The 24532-nt window shown below is 30.8% G+C and overlaps 1 protein-coding gene across 1 annotated transcript in view; it reads left to right on the top strand.

Moving 5' to 3' along the window:
- LOC145313161 (uncharacterized) overlaps positions 1-24532 on the top strand; it is a 52170-nt gene that overhangs the window by 13113 nt on the left and 14525 nt on the right. The window contains exons 3-28 of the mRNA XM_080152435.1: positions 31-182; positions 3268-3387; positions 4814-4891; positions 5735-5794; positions 6042-6171; positions 6573-6667; positions 7070-7191; positions 7555-7656; positions 7976-8071; positions 8491-8618; positions 8867-8941; positions 9372-9524; positions 10046-10137; positions 10831-10913; positions 11136-11322; positions 11714-11783; positions 15239-15522; positions 15819-15894; positions 16514-16674; positions 16909-17188; positions 17718-17812; positions 18272-18395; positions 20568-20683; positions 21087-21183; positions 21821-21987; positions 23779-23855. Of these exons, the coding sequence (XP_080008561.1) occupies positions 31-182; positions 3268-3387; positions 4814-4891; positions 5735-5794; positions 6042-6171; positions 6573-6667; positions 7070-7191; positions 7555-7656; positions 7976-8071; positions 8491-8618; positions 8867-8941; positions 9372-9524; positions 10046-10137; positions 10831-10913; positions 11136-11322; positions 11714-11783; positions 15239-15522; positions 15819-15894; positions 16514-16674; positions 16909-17188; positions 17718-17812; positions 18272-18395; positions 20568-20683; positions 21087-21183; positions 21821-21987; positions 23779-23855 (3220 nt within the window). The remainder of the gene's footprint in view (positions 1-30; positions 183-3267; positions 3388-4813; positions 4892-5734; positions 5795-6041; positions 6172-6572; positions 6668-7069; positions 7192-7554; positions 7657-7975; positions 8072-8490; positions 8619-8866; positions 8942-9371; positions 9525-10045; positions 10138-10830; positions 10914-11135; positions 11323-11713; positions 11784-15238; positions 15523-15818; positions 15895-16513; positions 16675-16908; positions 17189-17717; positions 17813-18271; positions 18396-20567; positions 20684-21086; positions 21184-21820; positions 21988-23778; positions 23856-24532) is intronic.

The raw sequence follows: 24532 nt of genomic DNA, 5'->3' as shown, positions 1-24532 counted from the left end.
TCTTCTAAATCTTTTGTTTTGATTATTTAGAAGACGGGGGCTCGAACCCAGACGACAGGTTGCTGCCAGTGATGTCAAATGGAGGTCCCTCACACTCACAACAAAACTTGAATGATTCTGAGGACCAACTGGAAACTGAAAAACAGGCCTTGATTCTCCTCAAGAAATTACAAGATTTAAAAGTAAATTTTTTTTGTATTTCTGATGATAGGAATTTCTAAAGGATTTTGCCAGGGAATGAAACAGGCAAATTTATAATAAATAAATATTAAGAAGGTTTAAACACTCACTAGGAGACTAGTAGTGTTTAACCAGTTGGGTTTACAATTGTCTCAGATATTATGTCTAATTTTGATCACTTTAACTTAAACGAAGCATTTGATGAACGACTTTTGATGAACGAAATCTAGACATTTTTTTTATTTTACTAGGTATAAGATGGATTAAATCTTTAATAATTTTTAAATATTTTATACCTAATTGATAAGAAGGACTTATTTCAGAATATATTATAATAGAACTCTTAGGTATTTCAAGCAAGCTTAATTTTTTCTTTATAACACTTCTTGTTTTCTTAGAGTCTTATTTTTCACAATGGAACTCTTTTTGAAGTTACGATTATCTAGTGTTCATCCAATTATGAAATTGTCTTCTAAATTATAAAATACAAGTTTTAAAATCTTTCAAAAGCATTAAAAATCATTCTTTTGAGATAATTTGGGTAAAAATAAGTTTTATGATTAAAAATTTTGAGAAATTTTACCTTTTTTTATCTGTTCTGTTTTCAATTTAATATTTGTTGTTTCACAGGAGCGCCGTTACTCCGTAACCCACTTCCTCTCTGGTCTAGTGTCATGTCTCCATGACAGTCTCTGGCAGTTTCCTACAATCCTTTGATATAGATTATAAACAGTAGTTTATCAGATTGTTTCAGAATCCTTTTTTACTCTGATACTTTACAGATTAGACTATTTTAGAAATCGCTTTAAGATAGTCTGTATCATTGAATTCTGTTTGGATTTAGTTTCGTACTGTTATTTGGAACTAGAGGTTTTACCTGTGACAAATTTTTAAGATGAAACTATTACTAAATTGAAACCCTTATGTTTAGAGATAATATTAGAAAGATAAAAGGTAAACAATTTTTCCCCACATAAAATATCTAAATTTCTGTCTTTATTGAATTTATGGAATAACATACATTTTAATCTTGTTAAGGACCTGGCTGAATTTTTTTGTATTTTTAATATTTAAAAAATTCACTTTAATTATCAAATTTTTATTTTTACTATCGGTTAGCTTCGAATATTAAACCTTTATGAAATTAATTTTCAAGAACAAGTGTACCAATCTTTATTCTATATTACAATGCCTTTAACCAAATAATAATTCTATTTTCATTGTAAATTTTGTATTCTTTATATATTATTGTATCTAGTTGTGAACTATTCAGACTGTCTTTGTTGGTTTTGGAAAAATTTAGTTTTCATACCAATTTATTTCTTGAACAAATATTGTATTTTATAATATTTTGTAGGATTGGAAATCCGTCTAATTTTTGGACCGGATTCGGACTCGGATTCTTACAAGAATCCGTCCAAAAATAAAACGGATTCTCCGCGGATTCCGGATTCTTATTTTTTTGACGGATTCCGGAATTTAGCATAAAAAAATAAGGGATTTTACAGGGTACTGGGAAGAATCTAAAGCTGTGTTTTTTCCTATTTTCACAGTAGCTTTTCCCTTAATTCTTCATGGTGTTGGTGGGGAGAGATGGGGGGGGGGGGGGGTGATCTTTGCCTTCAAAGAGACGCTAATTTTAGCCTAACAATTAAGAATCCGAATACGTTATTAAAATCGGATTCCGGATTCAGATTCTGGATTCCAAAATTGGCCAAAACTTGGGCGGATTCCGGATTCTGGATTCGGATTGCCAACCCTAATATTTTCATTTGATTACCCAGTTTGTTAATTTATAGAGATTGTTTATGTGAATAGATTTTTCATGAGTTACTACGATGTTTTTGTTGTAAGTTGTAGTGTCAACCATTCCCAGGGGTATTATTCAATTATGTATTACTTTTATCAATCTAGCGGCTGCACCCCTATTTTTTAGTTCCCCGACCCTATTTAAAAGTTCTCTAATGTGGAAAGCTCCATCTTACTTACTTGTTTACTTGTATGTGTTTTCTTCGGTAAGCTCGTAAAGCCATGATGAAGAATTCAGTCTCATCGGTTCAGTGATTAGCGAGATATTAATGAACAAACAGATAAACAAAAAACTTTACTATCTAATACGACCTATGTATAATTATATTCATTTAAGTGTACGAAAATGTATTTTTAAGTTAGTATTTTAATCTGTCGTATATAAATACATTTTATGAAAAGTATTTTGAAAATATCAGTATTATAGTCGCGCCGTTTTATCCATAGATATCCAAACACTACGAAACTGTGGCTACACATACATATAATTAAGTTACTATGAAATTAAATAAATTACAAGGGGTAAAAATAACGATTAATGAAATTTTCTTTTAAGAATATTTGAATTGGAATATTTGTAGATTGTCCTATTTTTAAATTAGAATTGAAAAACAGGGAAATGTGCCAATACCTATCTATTTTTTAAATAATTGAAAATAAGGGAATAATTCTATTTCTATGAGTATTTAAAATTTCTTTTTGCTTAAATTTGATAACCTGATTTCTTAATATGTACAGAACCATAGGGTCAAGACTAAGAGAAAAAATAAGATTTTAAAGATATAATTCAACCACACAAAAAAAACACTCCCAGCGCCTGCAATTTAAGTCAGTTTAAACCTTGTGATTATGCATGATTAGTTCTTATAATTTATCCAAAAAATAAGAAAAGTTAGTATTAAGGAAGCTAGTCTTTGATTTATTATGTTGGATGCTACATAAAACCTGTAGGTATTTGGTTAATTTTTGATAAGGCAATCTATCTCACATTCCCACCCTACATTCAGAAACATAAAAATTTCTTTTATTTACTAATACCTTAATCCCTGATATAAATATTGAAGGTATGGCAAAGTAAACAGGAAGAAAGACTGATATTAGAGCAAGATATTCAAATATTTAATAATATTAATATTTACTAATACCTTAATTCCTGATATAAATATTGTAGGTATGGCAGAGTAAACAGGAAAAAAGACTGATATTAGAGCAAGATATTCAAATATTTAATAATATTAATATTTACTAATACCTTAATCCCTGATATAAATATTGTAGGTATGGCAAAGTAAACAGGAAGAAAGACTGATATTAGAGCAAGGGATCCAAATTCATTCACTGCAACAACTCAGTATTGTTCAGCAAAGAGAAAGAAGCCCTTTGCCATTGAATAGACAGGTACTTTGTTTTTTTCGCAAATACTGTTTAGTAGTGAAGCTACTCTAAAGTTCAAATTCTGTCCGTCAATTAGTCAGTCAGTCCGTAACGCTATGTGGGAAATTAAATGTTATTTTTTCGGCTAGGCGGTTATTGAAGATCGTCTGCTGAAATTTTCAGTGAATTATTAGATTTCATCACCCTAAATGCAATGCTAGTGTTGTACTCTGTATATTGGTGCCATGTTAGGCCAACAAAATAGTTCCCAACATCGTAATATACAGCATGACCCTCGAAAAAGTATTTTTAAGCATCTGCAGCCCTTATTTCTCAATGAATTATTAAAAAATGCATATGTCCTTGTTCTCTATAGTATTCCACGTAAGTAGATATAAAAATATTTTTTTTACCTCCATTAACACCGGAGATTTTTAGTGCTAAAGTTTTGAAAAAGTGACTGAGGAAAAAGTAACTTTTAACATGAAACGACTTTTTTAGCAAAATTAAGCTAGAAATCCTTTTATTTTTGTTACTAGCAGAAACTTTATACAAAAATGAAATAAAAAATTTAGTTTTTGAGTAAAAAGCATTTTTTACACATATTTTTTGAGTCTTTTTAGTTTAATGATATTTTGAAAAACTTACTTATTAGGCAAAATTGTTTAAGATTAAAAAACCAAATAAATCTCTATGAATATAGCAGGAAAATTGTTTTGTTTCACAATCCTAACTTTAATAACAAAAAAGTTATAAAGAAAATAAAAATAAACATAATGATTTTTTAGTCTAAAAAGCTTAGTTTACCCCCTATTAAATAATTGAGATGTCAGAAAAGTAGGCGGAGCAACTGTCATAATTAATCCTTTTCTATAAATAAGGGTTAATAAATAACCTAAAATTTGCAAATAATCAAATCATTCAGTAGCATTTTTTGCCATTAAAAATTCATATTTTTTGGTGGAATAAAAAAGAAATAATTAGTTACCTTGTTTTTCTTTGTGTCTCATTATTCAGTTGCCAGAAAAAAATAATATAACCATCCAAAAAATAAGAGAAACAAAAAAAAATTCTTTTTCTCAGTCACTTTTTCAAAACTTTAGCTCTAAAAATCTCCGGTGTTAATGGAGGTAAAAAAAATATTTTTATATCTACTTACGTGGAAATCTATAGAGAACAAGGACATATGCATTTTTTAATAATTCATTGAGAAATAAGGGCTGCAGATGCTTAAAAATACTTTTTCGAGGGTCATGCTGTAAGTAGTAGGTAGTCTATTATTAATACAATTATTTCGAATAAGGATCGATTTTTTCATTTTTTTATATGATAATATTAATAATATAGCATCTATTATTGTTGATCTTTTTATTGTGATTGGCTTTCTGTATAAGTCTTACGTGTTATAGCCGTTTGTTGCCTTGTTTTTTTTTACAAAGCTCTTTTTTAGGACAGACCATACGTGGACGATGATGACACAACTGTCTCCAGTACAGTTTATGAAGATGATAATAGTTCATATACAGAGGTAATATTGTATTAGTTAGGCTTTAATTTCTTCTAATATTTATACTCAAGGAAGTAGGAGACATAGGGCTGTTGGTCTAAAAAAAATTGGGGACTTCCTTTGAATTGTGATTGGTTGGTTCATTGTGTTGAATGTCCAAACGTTTCAACAATTAATTGTAATCAACAGAATTAATTTTGTGTATATTCATTGGAGATGTACACCAAGTTATCGGCCATTGTCTTATCCCTTTAGATCCCTGACTTATAATAGTGATTTTGAAGATTACATTTAGATTAGATTACTTAACTCAGTTTTTACCTAGTAAATGTAAAAAATCAATGTTTTGAAATTTAAGAGGGATGCAAACTTTGTTAGTTTCTGCATGGGGGCATTACTCCTAACCCAGTTGAGCTATTTTAACTCTACGAACTACTCTCATTATTGAAATATTTTTTTTTGATTGCGAACTTAAAATTCCAATTTAGTAAATATTTAATCATTTGATGATGTTTATGTTTGTTTGGGTTTCCCCTACAATGCAATATCAAAATTATTGGATTCAAGAATCAACAATGTCTGACAGACATTAATTTCAAGTTTTTAAAACTAATAGTTATGAAATTCTACATAACTTTTATTTTACTTTTTATGATTGTTTGTTATAGTTCATATTTTTTTATGAAACAAACATATGAAGAAAACTATATTTATATAGTTCTAATCTTATGTGTTCCAATCACCCTGGTTCTTGAAGTAACAACCCCTTCATCTTTCCTACTGAAACATGTCTAGGCCCATCCTGCTTATTTAAACCTTTTATCCCATTTTGCACATGATTAGGCACATTTTGTCATTTTTTAGATTGGAGGAGATTCTGACAATACATGGGCTGACAAAAATGAAGTTAGACCTCGAACTAAGGTATATCTTTACGGCTTATTTGTTAACCGATATCTCCACTCTTTTTAGATTTAGTCTTATTATAGTTCCTGAATAGGTTTTAGGCTGTTAAAAAGGGGGGGTGGGAGAGCTGTAGTTACGCCGCCCTCCTGAAAAATATGGCCATATTAAAAGAATTACACCTACCAAAAAAAATTAAGCAAAAGATGAATATTGGAAACTATTATTACTATTATTTGTTTGTAAATAATACTTCAATATTCGTAAGGAACTGAACCTGTCCTCTGGCTCAGTGATGACCCTGACAGACGGTCACCAGGACGACCTGGAACCTGTCAATGGAGATGACGAGGATTATTATGGACAAGAACAAAATAATGACATTGAAGATGTCATTGGTAAGAATTTTTTAATACTTTAAACTTATCCTATATTTTGTACGGGAATAATACTGTATTATCAGAACGAATAGCCAGAAAATAAAGGCTTTCTGAAATATATTTTCTGTGAACTTATCTACAATAGACATAGATATTCTATTACCAATCAATCAACAAACCCTTTAATAGCACCCATGTGTGGAAGTGCATAGTAATTAGATGAATCTCTAAATATTGTCTTATACAATCTACATCTAATATTGAGTTATAGGAAACTATGCTGTCCATACAATCTTAACTCCCTCGGTCTAGCAATTCAATGCATATCATATGTATAATATATTTTTTTTAAACAATGGATTTCCTTGTAAATCAGTATGCAGGTCTTGCTAAATGATCTAAAACTGTTTTTGTTTTAGATTATTCTGATGAAACCCCGTCCCCGCCCCCAAATCCAGAAGAGATGCCTGTGGGCGGAGTCAACAAATCTTTCACACAGCTTCTCAATGAAAAGGCAAGACCTTTTTTTAGTCGATTTTAGTATAAACACAGTGTAAGTGTAAATAGACAATAAGGCAAGCAATTAAACAAAATTAAGTAAAGAAAAGTAGGGAAACTATTTACAGAAATGGCACTAAAAATTTTAACAAATGTTCTGAAACATTTTTAAATGCCAATGTAAAGTTACAAATAATATATTACTTAATATATTATTATGTAGTTGCGGTGAAGCAGTCAAGGAAGTCTGACAATTTTAATTTTGTGCCTCTTTTTTGGTTCATTTACAGAAAACTCAAATTCCGCTCTTAGAGTAGCAATTTGATTACTATCATTTTAAATAAGCTCTACTACAGATTAGATATTTAAGAGTAACCGCATAAACTTTTGGAAATCATAATTGTCGTCTTTATTTTAGTTGGAAGAGGAGGGCGGTTATATAGAAGACGACCTTGAGGATGGAGAAAGACAGGCTAATGGACCAATTAAATCTGGTTCCGGCGGTAATAGACCTTTCCTGAAGCGGGGCGCTGGTCTTACAAGGGATAAAGTTTGTTTGATGTTTACTATCAAACAATTATTGTGAAAAAAGTAGTTTAGGCTTATTTATTAGTAAGGTTCATTTTACATTTTTCCTAAAATACAACCTACCTTATTGGACATTACAAAGACAAAGAATGTTCAATCAAAGGGTTGTTGTCTATATAAATGAGGGGTGAATCAAGCAAATCCCATTCCTCAAATGGGTATTCTTCAGGTTACATATATTTTCAGAAGTCATGAAATATAATCTGTTTCTGAATGTACGAAGCCATTTCCACTTGACCACAATTGACAGTTGTTTCTTCCATTTTACAAGTACAAAATTTAAGTCTTCAAAAAGTTAACAAACTTGATACCTACCAGGTTCAACCTGCCTCCAGATCCAAGTAAACAGCCCAGCAGGATCAAGAGAAGTAAATCACAGCCCAGGCTGGGCTCTCAAGATTCTAAAAGCAGACTTATGTAAGATTTAACTACCTTCACAAAATAAAAATCTTGATTTTTGTGATTCAATTTATCTGTATCAGTGTATTTTTGATGGTGAAAACAATCTAGATTTGATATTTTTTTGTATTTTAACAACTATCTCTCTTCTATACCACTTTTATATGCATTTATAAAAGGTTTCAGAAAAAAATCTAGACGTTCTATGGGGTTTTATATGTTTGTAGGTAATACATGTTTGTAGGTAATACATGGAAATACAGTAATCTTTATTTCATTAATTAAAGCATTAGTTTTCACTTAAACTAATCTTAATTTTATATATATTTTTCTTCAGTCAAGAAACTGTCTCCTTCACGAAGAAGAAAGCAGAGCCGCACCGAATTCACACCTCAAAATCACTCAATAAACTGGATGATCCTGGTATCTCAGGAAAGCTGGATACTTCAATATTTAATTTTTTCCCGGTCTTTTTCTTCCTTGACAAGGTCTTTGTCTACTGCCAGTGCCTATCTTTGTCATATTTATCATTTTACTTCTTCTCATTCTTTTATTTATTTTTGTCCCCAAGCTAGGTTTATTCAATCTTTCTCTTTTACAAAATTATTTCTGTTAAAATAACTTTCAGAACATTTTATTTCTTTCCTAATAAATTTTATTTTTCACTCCTTATTAGTATTATTCAAGGTAGACGATGGCTGTATTTTTTGTAAGCATTCCCTCTGTCCTTTATCCAATCACATTTTTTACTTTGCTATTTGGATGATTTCATCCTTGTTCTATTCCAATTATCTTTATTTCCCTCAGTCCATAGGTATCTTATCTATTATTTCAAGTATTCACATTAACAGGTACAAAAATCTCGCCAGGAGTAAAGAATTCCGGGTGCAGTAACCCGACCCTAAAACGGTCCTCTCCGTCCAAGCTCAAGCTCAAACCTTCGCCAACTCATAAACGTGATGAAGCCAAGACTGTTAAAGGTTAGTGGGATTTATCAGCGCAGCTACTTTAAAACTATTTTTTTTATGTTAGTATGTTCATTTATTTTATGTACAAAATAGTAGAATTATGAACAACTCGTATTTTTATTTTTAAAACCTTAATTTTTTTCACATTTTGGTTGAGAATTATTGATTTACTGTAGTACATTGTTACTAAATATGTTTTGCTGTATAATTTATGCATATCATTGCTGCGCTTCTTATGGATAAAGCTCCTTGTTTCGTAGAGAATTGGTGCGGAAACGTCAAATCTCGCGGCGCAAGTTTATCCTATCCCTATTCGTCAGACCCGCCCATAAAAGGTAGATAATAAAAAAACGTAGATTAAATTTTAAAAAAGGCATTAAATGAAGATTTGTATTATTATGTAATTGCCTTTTATCCAGCATGGTTCTATACAGAATGGAATGGCATTCTCATAAATTCAATGATTTTGAAATTTTTACCAACATAAAAAAAAATATTTTACTCAGCTCTTGCTCTTGTGATTTATATGACTAATCACAAGAGTCGTGTAGTTAATAATTTTTATTTACAATGACTTTAAAATATAAATACCTAGCATGACTTTTTTTTAAAAACGAACCTATTTTTTAAAGTTGAATGATAAGTAAGTGATCAAAAACATCAAGGAACTAAAATGTGTTAAAACTGAACAGGTTAAAAAAAATGTATGTGCTAAACTTATTGAAACATTGAAACCCACCTAGAATTATCGACTATTTTCTGCAGGCAAAGGACGTGCAGCTGGGAAAGAAAACGGCAGCTCCCCGGGGGTGTCACCCAACAGACATAGAAACTGTTCGCCAACTCCCAACGGGTCAACTCTGAGTAAATCACCGCGTAGCAACAGAACGAGAATATCCAAAAGTATGACTGGGCCAGGTGATAATATATTTTGTGCGAAATTTTTCAGGACAAATGAAATAAAAATGATTTTTATCGATTTTTAAGCCATAAATATTTGTAGAATTTTACCGTCTTAAAAAGCAGCCAAATGTAAACTGGCGTATTTTTTTCTTCAAATCATTCTTATTTCATTTAGCTTAAATTCGAAATTATGGTTTGTATAGCACTTTATTGTACGCAAATTTAAATGCTATTTTCAGCCATTTTTTTATCTAAAGTATGTAGACTTATTTTTTTATTATTATTGTACATAAAAAGACGTAAGCTATTATTTTTCAGATCATATGATTTTCTAATTTACATACACAAACAATTTATTTTTTAAGCTTTTAAAAGTATTACTACGTACTGTACATTTTATATTTTACAGCATCATTTTTATTTGTTATTCATACAGTTAATATTTAGAGTAAAGTAGAAAAGTCCTTTCAAATTTCTTATTTTTTAAAGTTTCAAAAAACAAGGACAAGTAAATAATTTGTTGCGTTACTCCCCAGGAGAAATTGGCCGAGATGGAAAGCTAATAAAGGGCGGAGTTAAAAATCAGAGTTCTGTTGAGAATAGTTTCAGAGAAAAGTTGATTGTTCAGGTGAATTAAACGTTTTTATTCATAATCATGATACTAAATATTGACCTTCTTGCTCTTTGATTATTAAACATAGAGTTGCTACGTTCATAGCTAATTATCCTAGGAATCTCTTTTATGGAATATCAATATGTTTGGATTTTAAAAGTACCAAAAGATTCAAATCAAATGAGACATGTAATTATAAAACTTAAATAAAGGTCGTGCAATCAAAGGGTTGGTTGTCTGTAATAGTTTGAATGTTAATACATTAAGACTTACTTTTAAAGGGTTGACGCTACGTTGGGGAATAGTCCCTTTCGTGGCTACGCCTCTTAAGGGGCGATTCGTCGCATTTATAAAATGGCTTTTTAGGTTATTTTAGGTTAGGTTAGGATATTTATATTGGGTTAGGTGATTGCCCCACATGGTTAGGCATTTGGCCCCGCAGGGTTAGAGTCCCCCACAGGGGCTAGAAATAGGAGAAAAGCTACTGTGAAAAATACGAAGAATCGCCCCTTAAGGTGCGTAGGGACTATACCCCTACGTTGTTATCAACAGTTTCTAGATGTATGCAGGTTTTGAAGTCATTAATTCCAATGGGCCTAAAATAAGAATAAAAACTTAAAAATCACCCTAAAAGTTGGGAAAGTCCTGTTACAAATATATACTTTTTAGTTTCTCTCCTAGGTACATTTGCTATTATTGTTATTATAGGAAGCCAAACATGAGAATGAAATGAAGGAACTGGCTGTCTTTGAACTTCTAGAAGACGCTGCTAACGATACCTCTTTCTGTAGGTGAGTATTTTTGCGGTTTTCATTGCTTTTGAATCACTTTTTGAGAATAAAGCACATTTATGTTATTTTGATGCTTATTGTATTTGTTTATTACTATAGGTTTGTAATACGAAAAGAAAGCGGTATTTACTTTAAACTCTAATATAGAGTGAGAAAGTTGATGGCTGACAGTTCTAAAAGCGATAAATTTTCGGAAGTAATTCATAATTTATTTGTTTGTAGTACAAGTTCCCGAGTGAAAACCTTGGTTGGTAAATCAGTATTACCCTCTCCTGCCCGCCACAAGGACCACATGACCTCCAGCACCCCTATGCCCAGCTCAAAGCTGGCAGCTTGTTCTGGTGGTGGTCACATGACCCTGTCAGAATCTAAAGAGAGTACCAGCTTTCCTGCCTCTAGTACGCCTAAGGTGAGAATTGTATTAGTAGCACAGCTGCTCTATATTTAGGATATTCCGTACACATAATATAACGGACTATCTCCTTGTTTAGGTTCATTCAACCACCCACAAAAAATTACTGAACAGTTTTTGTAAAATTCTTTATCAATTCAAAAAAGGGTCTTAAACATAGAACATTCTACAAATTTAAAAGAGTTAAAATAATTTTTTTACTAGGATTATTTATAAATTCAATTTAAGTTACAAATATTTGATTTTTCATAATCTATTTACTTTTATAATGCCTTAAACTATCTTAAACATAAGAATTAAAGACTAAGAAGTTGATTTATGTTTTGGCTTTTTATGCCATGATAAACAATTGAACCAAAAAAAACACTATGATTTGATCTCTGTTAAGGTTTATGGTGATAATGAAGAAGAATCCTATTCTGATGCCAATGATGATGATCCTAGAACTATTCAACAAAGTAAGCACAATCAAATACTCTTATTCACAATAGTTTTAGTCCTTTTTATGTAATTTAAAGCAAGGATAATAGATTTGGCCAATAAAAAAACAAAAAGGTATTGGCATCTTGCCGCTTGAAATTATTAGGGGAGCATTACTTTTATACTTAATCTATATGGGTGATATTTCCAAATTCAACTGTCAATAGAATTAGAACAAAAAAGTTTTATATTGCATGAATTTTATTTAATTGCACGAATTTTACAAATTAAAATGGATAAAAAGATTAAGACTTTATAATGCACAAAAATAAATATAACTTTAAAACTTAAAATATTTAGTATATTTATATTTATAAATGACGTCAAATATTACTAGACAATAGACAAGACATTGATTTCTAGTGGCAATGTCCTTTTCTAGACAACTTATAGCCAAAGCTTTGAAAAAAATATAAACATGATTTGTCTGTTAAGTCTAGTACTAGCTAAGTTATCAAATATTTTGTCAATATTGCCAAATAATCTTTTTTAACAGAGTGTCCAAAAATTAAAATTAAAAACTTAATAAAATGAAATTATGCTGCAACTCTTATTTTCCACGAGTTTCTTAGTGTTTTAGGTTCTATTTCATATTGCATATCCCCCCTCCCCCCCCCTTACCTTTTTATTACACCCTGTTTTAAATACTATTAAGGCTTCTTATTTCTGACACCCTGGATATATTTGCTTGGATACAAAACTATTCTAAATATTATTAAGACTTCTTAATTTTTTTCTGACACCCTGTAGTTTCTATTTGCAGGGATACAATACTATTCTAAATATTATTCAGACTTCTTGATTTTATTCTGACACCCTGTAGTTTCTATTCGCTTAGATACAATACTATTCTAAATATTATTCAGACTTCTTGATTTTGTTTACACAAATTCTTCTCAAGTCTCAGTGTCAAACAACACAACTCTGTGCATTTTAAAATTTAACATGATCTAGATATGAATGGTTTAGAAAAGTTAAACAGAGTTTCAAGGTTACTTCCCTTAAAAAAAGTCTTTTTATTTTAAATAATAAAATTTCTGATATATAAGTGACAGAATCTAATAAGCTAATTCATTCAAATCATCAAACGATTTTTACCAAAGTTATGTAGATGATTATAATAATCTTTTTTTTAAATCTACAACATATGGCTAGATATACTCTTATTTGCCTATTATCTTGAACTCTAGTTCATGCAAATATAATGTCCTCTTTAAACTTGACCTAAATATTTGTATTTTTCAACTTATTTGCATTTTATGTTATGCAGTAAAAAATTCTAAGCGAAATGTGGCCAAAAAAATATGTCAATTTCAATTTGAGGAATAAAATGTTGAAAAAACGAGTATGACTAAATTCCAAATGCATTTTTGATTATTGAATTAAATATGGCCTAGTGGAAAAATTTGATCTTCTCAATCTATGAAAAATTTGAAAAGTAAACTTTTTAGTTACACTCAAAAATCCTTGATAAATTTTAAAGTTACCTTGGTTAAACTACAGTACATTTTATTTTGCCTATAAGACTACCTAGATGTTATTGGGGTTAGTTTCTTCTGACTTTATCAATTGCCTTTGCAATAAAATAATGGTAAACTTAGGTTTTTTTAAGCTTAACTTAGTCTGTAGTGTATAAAATTGATCAAATAGAATTTTAGAAAAGCTTTGCTACTTTAATCTAGATTAAATTTTAGATTATAGGAATTAAAGAGTAAAAGTTCAAGGGTAGATCAACAGGATTTAATTTTAAAAAAATAACAGTGGCGAGTAGAATTTGTTTGTGCAAGCACTGGCTGCATTCCATAATTCTATTTTCAATAAAGATAGTCTAATTATGGGATTAAAGAATTATAACAAAAGCTTTTAGTAATTTAATTAGAATAGTTTTAACAACAAGTCTTAAAACTTTTAGCTTTTTTGTCAAATCAATAGGAAGGTTTTTAAACACCAAACACTCTAATAAAGTCAAGAATACTTTTAATACAATATATCAATACTAGCGGCTTCGCCCCTAGCCTCTAGGGGCTTCGCCCTATATAGTTTTGGGAAGTCAACCCTCCTTAATAGAAATATTCAAAAAAATATTCTTTGTTTAATTACTCTGTGATAAAATTAAACCCAGGTTGTGCGCTTTATGCACAAAAATTTTAATTTGCACAAATTAAACCCAGGTTGTTTGCCGTATACAAAAAATATTTCAATTCGTAAAAATTAGACCTAGGTTGTTCGCATACACAAAAATTAAAATTTAAAAAAATATATTTTGATTTTTTGGGGGGGGGGATTCATGGGGGCTTTGCCCCATGTTGCAGTGGGGTTCCCCCACCCCAATTGCTGGTTTTTGTTTAAAAAATTAAAAAAAAAAAAAATTTGGAAGTGGGGATTTTTTTATTTTTTGGGGGGTTGGAGTGTCCCACCTCCCAAGAAAATAGCTTAAAACCACCAGAGGACCAGTAGGTATATTCCCAGAAGGGTAGAGCCCAATTTGATCAGCAGTTACTGAGATTTTACAAAAAATGTAAAAAAAAAAATTTTCGGGGTTGGATTTTTTTTTACTTTTGGGGGGGTTGGAGGTGTCCCACCCCCCAAGAAAATAGCCTAAAACCACCACAGGACCAGTAGGTATATTCCCTGAAGAGTAGAATCCGATCGGTTCAGTGGTTACCGAGATCTTAAGGGACAGACAGACAGACGGACAGACAGACGGACAGACGGTCAGACGGACAGACATCAAGCTACTTTGTATTATAGATATGCTTTAAGGGAAGTTTTAATACAAGATATATCCAGACCATTCAAATTCATCTGAACATATTAATCTAAACCATGAATTTCTTTGTTGACATTTATGACAGCATACATAGTGTTGCATGCAAACTTTCTTACAAACTTTTTAAATTGTTTATTTCTTCATCCCTGAAATTTCAACTGCACTACTTTCTGCAGCGCAAAGTAGGTTAACAAAACATTATTAAACCTGCAAAAATATCATTTCAAAACTGAAAATTGCGTTCATTAAACTATTTTGTTTTGATTTTCACAAAATAAGGTTTGATTTAGGTTGCTTAATTTTTTATATTTTGCTTTAAAAGCTTCATCCACGTCTAAAATTATTATTGAACTCGAAATATTTATAAAAAAAAACTTGAATGAAATTATTGAAATTAATTGCCTTTAAAATAAAAAAGGGTGTCTTAAAAATCATTTCTTGGTATATACTTAAAGCATTTTTACCATTTTATTATTTTTTTTCCATTAAAAGTTAGGTATTTGTTTTTTTGGCACCCTGCAAAAAATAATCTTACCTAAGGGGTATATATTCTTCATGCATATAAAATTACAGTCAATTTGGGTTGAATCAATGTTTACACTTTTAACACTGACAGTTAGAAAAATATATACCCCTGAAATTTAACTAAAACCTTATCTAAAGCTGAAGACGAAGTGCTGGAACCGGAGGATGATCCAAGCCTCGGAGAAACTCTCATGGAGGAAATCAGAAAATTTGTCATGAGCGGTTCCGATGATCTTAACATGCAATTGAAAGGCTTACAGCAGCAGCAAATGAGCAGAAATCAGACCAAAGGTCAAGGTCAACAAATGAGAGGTCAAGTGGACCAGAAATCGGGTTCAGGTAGCTGGAGGCGGCCGATGGCACAGGTTAATGTGAATTCTGCAGCTACTGTTGTTGAAGACATTGAGGATACTTATGACCAGGTGAAGAATTTTAATTTTTGTTTATGATGTAAAATGATAAGTTGTTTGTTCTATTTAATTAAAGAAAATATTTATTGCATGCAAAATGGGATTATGAATACATTTCTTTAAAACAGAATAACCAGCGAATCTGGTTTAAGGGTTTTAATTATAGGTTTAGCTTTGAGGGTATGAGAGGTCTTGCTAATTTAAATTGTTCTTTTTGATTTTTTGATTTTAATGTTTGAAATCAAAACCAATTTATCACTTTGTCATTTGAGAAATTTTTTAATTTAATAATTTTCAAATATTTTTAGGAAGACTTGACCAATGAATCAGATGATGACTCAACTATAGTTGAACATTATGAAGATGATAATGACCAAGATATAGGTACCAACATCAACCAACTTATTTAAACAACGGACAAAAAATACATATAAAAGGATTGGTGGATTTTTGGAAATTAAGAATTTGCGGATTTATTTGTGTAATGGCTGTATTAAACTCTATGAAAAATAGTTTGCCTAAGTATAAGAAAAACTAATGTTAGTTTAAGTAAAGAAGTTGAAATAGTCATTATTTGATTCTCCAAATTCTTATTTCCAAAATAAACCAGACCTGACATTTACAATACAATACAGCATTAACTATTTAAACCAGCGGCTGCGCCATTACAAGTTACTCCACTTTTAGGTTTGTTAACTCTTCCTGTGTTACTGTTGTTTAAAGTTCCAACATCCACAACATTTCTCTGATGAATTTAAAAATCTTCATTTTTGGGACAAATATTACATTAAACAGCCTTCTTTTGTACATCAACCACAATTTTAAAGCTGTTGTGATTTAAATTTGGGACAACAACGCAACACAACATCAAAAATTAGTACTTCACCTTGATTTAATGCTTAGAGTAAAATTGTAGTTATTTATAAAGCTTTCAGTATTTTTGTTGTAGTTACTGTTAAACTTTTGTTAGATCTAAAAATAATTTGTTTTCCTGTATTTTTAGGCAAAGACTGGAGAGCCAGAATGATGGAATGGGACAAAGAAAACCATGCGGGGGGAGATGGCAATCAACAACCAAGAGGAGCGGGGCTCCTTGAGTTTTCTCCACCCAGCAAGATGCCTAAAAATAGTCCTTCTTATCTTATATGGAGCATTTTTACCAGGAATGTTGGTTTTGGCTCATTTTCAGCTGTGGCAATGGCATCTAGGTTATTTTTTCAACGGGCAGTGAATAGCCTTAAACCATTACAAGACTTATGTGAAGAATTTCTGAAATGGAGAACCCAATCGGTTCAGTATTTATTAAAATCTGAATTTACAGACAAAATTACCTTACCACTTTATAAAATAGGATTATAAAATTTCTTTGAAAGCCAAAGCCAACCTTATAAACACAGGGACAGGGAAGAACGACGACTGAAGGCCCTGCAGAACAAACAGCTGTCACACGAGGGTAAACAACAATCAGCTGATTATAATCCTAAATCAGCGCCGCCCCGCCTCACAACAGCTGATAATAATACCAATCAGGCTCTGCATAGTAAACAGACTAAATCCGCTTCTACAAAGCTTGAGCTTGATAAATATGATAAATCCAAAATGGCGCCGCCAGTAAATAACCCGCCAACAGAAGACGACATTGCGTACCAGAGTACACTTCTGCACATGAGGGTTGTCGGTAGGGAGCCATTTTTATTATGCTTATAAATAAAATACTTAGTAAAGCCAGCAATGAATTCAAATAACTAGCAGTAAAACTGAGCAATAGCATTTTTAAAAACAAGCAATTAAAAAAAAGAGTTTAAAATTGCAAAATGGTGTTAAACTTATTTTCTTACTGTTTTACTGTTTGTTATTAAGAATTCTTAAACTTGTCTCATTAAACTATTACTTTTAATAAATATTTTATATTTTGTCCGTTTTAAAAACACTCCAAGGTAAGAGCAAAAAAGGTAAAACTAAAATGGCTAAGTTTGCATGAACTGATTAAAAAGTATCTTAAAATACTAGACTAGAAATCACTTTTGAAAGGACTGCTTTGAAATAGCTTGCACTTGTTAAAAAATATACAAACATCGTTAGAAAACATATTGTTTAATTCTTTTAGACATATTAACTTATTAAGAAAATAATTTTAGAAAATTTTGGACTTCGGAGTTTTTTTTTAAATAGTTCAAAAATGGAAAATAATAAAACGTTTTTTTCAGAGCTTGAACAAGAAATCGACACTTTCAAGAAAGAAAACACAAAAATTATTGGACTCAAGAAAAAGCTAACAGAAGAAAAGCAAAGATTGACAAAGGTAATAATAGTTTAGCATCATAGCTTCTCTATAATGAGCATCTCTCCGTTAGCCGAAAAATATAAAGGTATATAGTCAATGTAGTTGTGTAGCTTCTTTGGCTTTTTACTATATGATGCAATCATATGTTTAAAAAGACTGAGTTAATGTTTCCCCTACTATCCAAAAAACATCGATAATGTCAAACCCAAAAATGGATTTATTATTACTTAGATTTTACACCAGATTTCATGTTCTGTAATGTAAATGAAACTCGCAGCGTGCTTAAATAACGTTACCTCCTCTCCTATTGGATGTACAAACTAACCAATAAATGTTAGCAACCTAAATTGACGAAAATTTTTCCCCTGTCCTAATATCAAGGTATATCCTTTATCCATTAATCCTACGGTAAAAAATCACTACCAAGCGTGTGTCTTTAGAATGTCAATGACCCACTTAACATTGACATTATTTAAGGAGTGGGAGGAGTTTGAGAAAGTGAGAGATGAGGGTAAAAAGAAACTGGAGGAGGAAAAGAAAAGAGTAAGAAGAGAAAAATTACTTCTGGAAAAGGCGCAAAGAGAAATGGATGTGCCCAAAGGTAAAAAAGATTTCAATTTCTTTTTTGTTGTTGTTTTAAAATGCACTCTTTAGTAAAAGGGTAATTAAAATAGAACAGTAATCATGAAAACCAAATTCCAAAGATTCTAAGTAAGTTTTTCCATGATCAAATTTGAGTCCTAGGACTAAAAGGTCAAAATGTTTAAAAGATGAATCTTTTCCTCAACTTCAATCTACACAATGGATAAAGAATTATTTTTTTAATCCAAATTATAAGCAAAATTACTACAAAGAGTACGTGCTTTTGAAAAAAATTGGGGCCAGTAAAAACTAAAATTCAAGGTCTCCTCAAATTAGAATTTGTCCTTAATTTGTGGGAGAAAATTAATTTTTCTGTATTTGATTCAAGATAAGGGATGGCAATCCGTCAAATTTTTGGGCCGAAGTCGGATTCGGATTCTTACAAGAATCCGTCAAAAAAAATGGCGGATTCCGGATTCTTATATTTGGCAGATTCCGGATTCGGATTCCGGATTCTAGCAATATTTTAAAAGGATTATTTAAAAATTTTAAAACTTTAAGTGCTACATATGTCCTAAAAATTAATGTTCTTGGTGTTCTCTATAATTCCCTTTCGATAATCGAACCTGATTTTAAAAGATTTTATATTTTATGATGATAATCTTTGCCTTCAAAAAGCGGCAGTTGAAAGAAAAAACTCAAGACGCTCATTTTAGCCTACCAATTAAGAATCCGAATCAGCTAATAAAAAACGGATTCCGGATTCGGATTCCAAAATTGACCTAAAATTAGGCGGATTCCGGATTCGGATACGGATTGCCAACCCTATTCAAGATGTAAAATTTTTAGGGTAAGGGGGGGGAAATTTCGGTATTTTTTCGGTTTTTTTGAAAAAAAATGGGGCAAATATTAATATTTTCAAATGAAACCAAGACCGGTAGAAAGCTTATGGAAAGGACTAACAGGTCCTAAAAGGACGTTATCCTAGGACTTAGAAGTTTGCCGAAATTGACCGCAAAAAAGTTACCGAAAATTTCCCACCAGCGGGGGAATTTTCGGTAATTTTTTTCAACCTAAAAAAAATCGATGAAAAACGGCCAAACGGCCAGTCGAACATAAATAATCATAATTAGTATAGGTTATAGGGATTATCCACAAAAAATTTCATAATGATCGGACTATTCCTTCTATGTTAAAAATGCATTTTTTTGAAAGACGCGAATTGTCGATTTTTTTTCGAAAATTTTTTTTTTTAAACTTAAAATTAATATAAGAAAAAAACGTATTTTATTACTTTTTAGGCCTGATCCTAAAAAAGCTCACATTGAACTATAGATTTAGACCAAAAAACATGAAAATTGAAAAAAATTGACCTCAATAATCGAATTTGAAGCAAAAGTGTCATCTTTGCAAAAAATCTTGACTACATTTTAACCTTAAAAAAAATCGATGAAAAAAGGCCAAACGACCAAACAAGCGTAATAAATCATAATTAGTGTAGGTTATTGGGATTAACCACAAAAAAATTCATAAAGATCGAACAATTTCTCCTATGCCAAAAATATTTTTTTTCAAAGGACCAGAAATTTTGATTTTTACCTAGCAAAAATTTGCTTCAAAAAAATAAAATTAATTTTTTTTTGTTTTTTATCTGTTCTATTCATTTTTAGGCCTAATTCTTAAAAAGTCCATATGGAATAATAGATTTGACAAAAGAAAACATGAAAACATGACCTTAAAAGTTGAATTTTAATTTCTTTTGAAATTACCGAAATTTCCCCCGGCGCCAACTTTGGTCATTTTTGAAAAAAATATTACCCCGATTTTAAAGCTCTCAACAGATTTGGAAAGAGCGGGCAATTCTTAGTTCAAAAGGTTTTTACGGATCAGCTCTAGGTCTTACCAATTTTTGTGTACGTCGATCTTTACACACCTACTAAAAAATTTTTGAAAAAAAAAAATTTTTCGTCCGACTTTGAGACCCAATAAGTACCCTTAATATTCATCTCACAAAAAAATCATTTTATACTTTTTTGTAGGCAATTTAATAAGGAACAAATTTGCTTTTATGTTTTTTTCTGTCATTTGAAAAAAAAACATGGAGAAAAAGGTCATTTAGTGAAGGTAGGTCGAAATTACCGAAAATAGCCCCTTACCGAAACTTCCCCCGCCTTACCCTACCATTTTTCAGTTTGTAGTGAATGTGAGGGGAACCTGAATAAAATCTCCAAATTACAACAAGATCTGTCAAGTAAAGAAACCAAATGGAACGCGGCTCTGACAAAACTACAAGAACAGGTTTCACAAGTATTTATTAACAAATCATTTATTCTAAAAAATATGTATTTTATAGAATTCTTTTTTACCTGTTTTATAATTCTATGCAATGTAACTAAGCCTTCTTCCTATAGGGCTTTAGAAATGTATCTTAGTTTAATTAAGCTAATTGTAAATAAAAGTCTTTTTAAGTTTAGAATATGCAATAGAATCATTTACAGATAAACTCCTCCTCTTAAGTCAGTTTATTATCAATCAATATAATATATTATTACTTTGATGTTGTTCTAGATTTTCATGTACTTTAGTAAATTAATACTTTCGGCTTGCTAAAATAATATCCCCCATATATTTTAATTCTATATTATCCATTTATATCTAGCCGCGCGTTTTTTGAGATATCCATTTTAGTATCATATTCTTTTATTATTAGGTGAACAAAGTAGAGAAAGTAAATAAGAATCTACAAACAGAAAACCAGAGATTAAAACTTAAAACTGTGTCAAGCAAAATACAGTCTTCCATGCAAGGTAATATAGATATTTGATAGGTACAGTCTTATATAAATGTAGAGTAGCTGCGACTTATTTGTCTAATTCTCAAATTGAAGTTGGTAAAAAAGTTTATAAAATAAATCTGAACATTAATAAGATAATTTAATGAAATAATAGTCATTTCTTTCATCGTATTATAAACGGCTTTCCGCGGATATAGAATTTACAATTATAAGATTAAAACCAGTTTTTTTAGCCCCCAGGTGCCGAAGGCACGGGCTAAAAAAACTGGTTTTAATCTTATGATTGTACATTTTTATATTCGTAGAAAGCTGGATATAATACGATGCTAGACATAGTTTTTTGTATGGATGAGAACCGGTTCCTATCCACCGGATTCGAATGAATACGAGAAAGTAGTTTACATATGTATTTGCTTGCAGGGAGGGATGGTACTTTGGATTGAAAATAAAACTGTAACCCAAAGTTTTATATTAGTCTTTCATATTCGTTAGCTTAAAAACTTTGGGATAATTTTGTTTAACAACATAGGTGATCTACATCAATTTATCGTGTATTGTCTTGTCTCTTAAGATCCATGAACTGTTAATCTAAAATTTTAAGATGTACAGTGTTTGACATTTTAACTAATCTTAATTTTTTTAAAATGTAGGTGGTGCCAAAGGTGAGGCTAAAGTGTTGATACAGCACCACGGGGGCTCCGCCACGACCACTGCCATCAACTCCTCCTCCACCCCCTCCAGTGATATGACCCCGGACTCTGGTATAAGGAGTGCGGCCCCGGTGGATAGTGGCACTAATTCCGGCCTTGAATCTGAGGTATGATTGTAATATCAATAGCAAATTAATGTTCTAGTTAATTTTCAAAGAAGGTGTATCAACTTTTTTTTTATAGCTAGCCGGTTCTTTTAGTAAGTAGTAGATGTAAAAATTTTCATAGAATTCAGATATGCAATCGGTTTTTTTGTAGACCTCTTATTTTTTAAGTAATTTAAGTTTAAAAAAAAAAATTAAGTCGATTTTAAGGTACTAAAATGCAACAAAAAAAAGAAAGAAAATGGCCATTATGAACAAAAATAGTAAGATCTTTAATTTGACACCTTACTTTTTCAATTCTGTCAGGTAATTATTGAAAAAATCGATTTTTTTAAACCCACGAGAATAAAAACTTTGAAATTAATTTTATTATTTTACAGGTAAAAAAATATGGGTTCATATATACCTTTAGAATCAGAAAAATATTACGAATCCATTGTAAGCAAAATTGAAAAAAAAAGTTTACAATATAGTATATAAACTACAATAAAAGGAATTATATGAAAATATCATATTATATTGTACAGGCAACGTCTTAATTCTTGAATTGAGTATAAAAATGGGAAGGGGGTAAAGAGGGGGTAAAAAAGGGAAGACGATAGTGTTGCCTGAACAAAAAATATAATTGGCCATTTGTTTATTTTTTTACTTTTTTTCAATTTTGCTTACAATGGATTCGTAATATTTTTCTGATTCTAAAGGTATATATGAACCCATGTTTTTTTATGTCTGTTTGAGAAAATATTTAGGTCTAAAGTTTTTATTAAACCGAGGTTAAAAAAATAGATTTTTTCAATAATTACTCAACAGAATTTTAAAAGTAAGGTGTCAAATTAAAGATCTTACTATTTTTGTTCTTACTGGCCATTTTCTTCTTTTATTTTGTTGCGTTTTAGTACCTTAAAACCGACTTAATTATTTTTTTTAAAAACTTAAATTACTTAAAAAATAAGAGGTCTACAAAAAAACCGATTGCATATCTGAATTCTATGAAAAATTTTACATCTACTACTTACTAAAAGAACCGGCTAGCTATAAAAAAAAAGTTGATACACCTTCTTTGAGATTTTAAATGTAGTTTGATAACTTAAGATAAAATCACTAATCCACAAAATCTTGACATGATTAAAACAGTTAATAAAAAAGGGACTTTATATTGAACACTTTGCGCTATTAATTGTGGAGTATTGTACATGTTAAATTAGGGTTGGCAATCCGAATCCGGGATCCGAAACCCGGAATCCGTGTTTTAATAGCGGATTCGGATTCTTAATTGGCAGGCTAAAATTAGCGTCTTGAGTTTTTTCTTTTAACTCTCGCTTTTTGAAGGCGAAGATTATCATCATTATATATAAAAATCTTTTAAAATCTGGTTCGATTCTCGGAAGTGAATTATAGAGAACACCAAGAACATTAATTTTTAGGATATATGTAGCACTTGATTTTTTTGATTTTTTTTTAAAGCCCTTACAAATATTGCTAGAATCCGGAATCCGAATCCGGAATCCGCCAAAAATAAGAATCCGGAATCCGCCATTTTTTTTGACGGATTCTTGTAAGAATCCGAATCCGGTGCAAAAATTTGACGGATTGCCATCCCTATGTTAAATATTACATTCCAGGACTATATTAGAACATTTTTTTAATATACAAAGAAAATAGCTATTTCTATCTTTGGCAAAATATCTCTGAAATGCCTTATTAGATGTGATTTTTGAAGAAAAGGTTTTTATCTTGTGGTGGTTTTAGAATATTTTTAAACCTGAATTTAATAAAGTTATATGTTTACTTAAGGATGAATTCTTGGACCAAGAGTTAAGAAAAAGCATTGCCAATACAGTTTATGAGACATTATGTGCTGATACACCCAGGTAATAAAATACTTTCTATAGAGTTTTAAACAGAAAAATAAGTGTGCCTTTTCCAATGAAATAGCTATGGTAACAGTCTACAACCCCTTGATACACCTCCCCCCTAAAACAGCCAGGGGGTGTCAAAATTAACAAAAACCCTGCGCACGCCACTGTTTTATTATATTTTATTAGATTATCTTCTCGTTCTAAATAAGTAGTCAAATCAAATGTCATGGAAAAGTCAAAATGGCAAAATGTTTTTTAATGATTTTTCTCGTATTCATTCGAATCCGGTGGATAGGAACCGGTTCTCATCCATACGAAAAAACTATGTCTAGCATCGTATTATAAACGGCTTTCTACGAATATAAAAATGTACAATCATAAGATTAAAACTAGTTTTTTTAGCCCGTGCCTACGGCACCTAGGGGCTAAAAAACTGGTTTTAATCTTATAATTGTACATTCTATATCCGCGGAAAGCCGTTTATAATACGATGCGAGAAATAACTATTCTATTATATATCATAGAGAGAAAAAATAAAAGAGAGGAATCAAAGCAACTAGAAGACGAAAATAGGCAGTGGGCCCAGGGGCCTAATTAGCGCTGTTGCCGCGCTAAATTTTATTGCTATTCCACCACTTTTCAAATGGGAGGATTACAAAATTAATATGTAAAGTTTTATTAATTAGAAT

Source organism: Acartia tonsa, chromosome 3 (genome assembly GCF_053477335.1).
Source record: "Acartia tonsa isolate MP-2025a chromosome 3, ASM5347733v1, whole genome shotgun sequence".
In the NCBI taxonomy this organism is placed as follows: domain Eukaryota; kingdom Metazoa; phylum Arthropoda; class Copepoda; order Calanoida; family Acartiidae; genus Acartia; species Acartia tonsa.
Note: the sequence above shows the minus strand (reverse complement) of the source record. Positions and strands in the feature narration are given on the sequence as shown.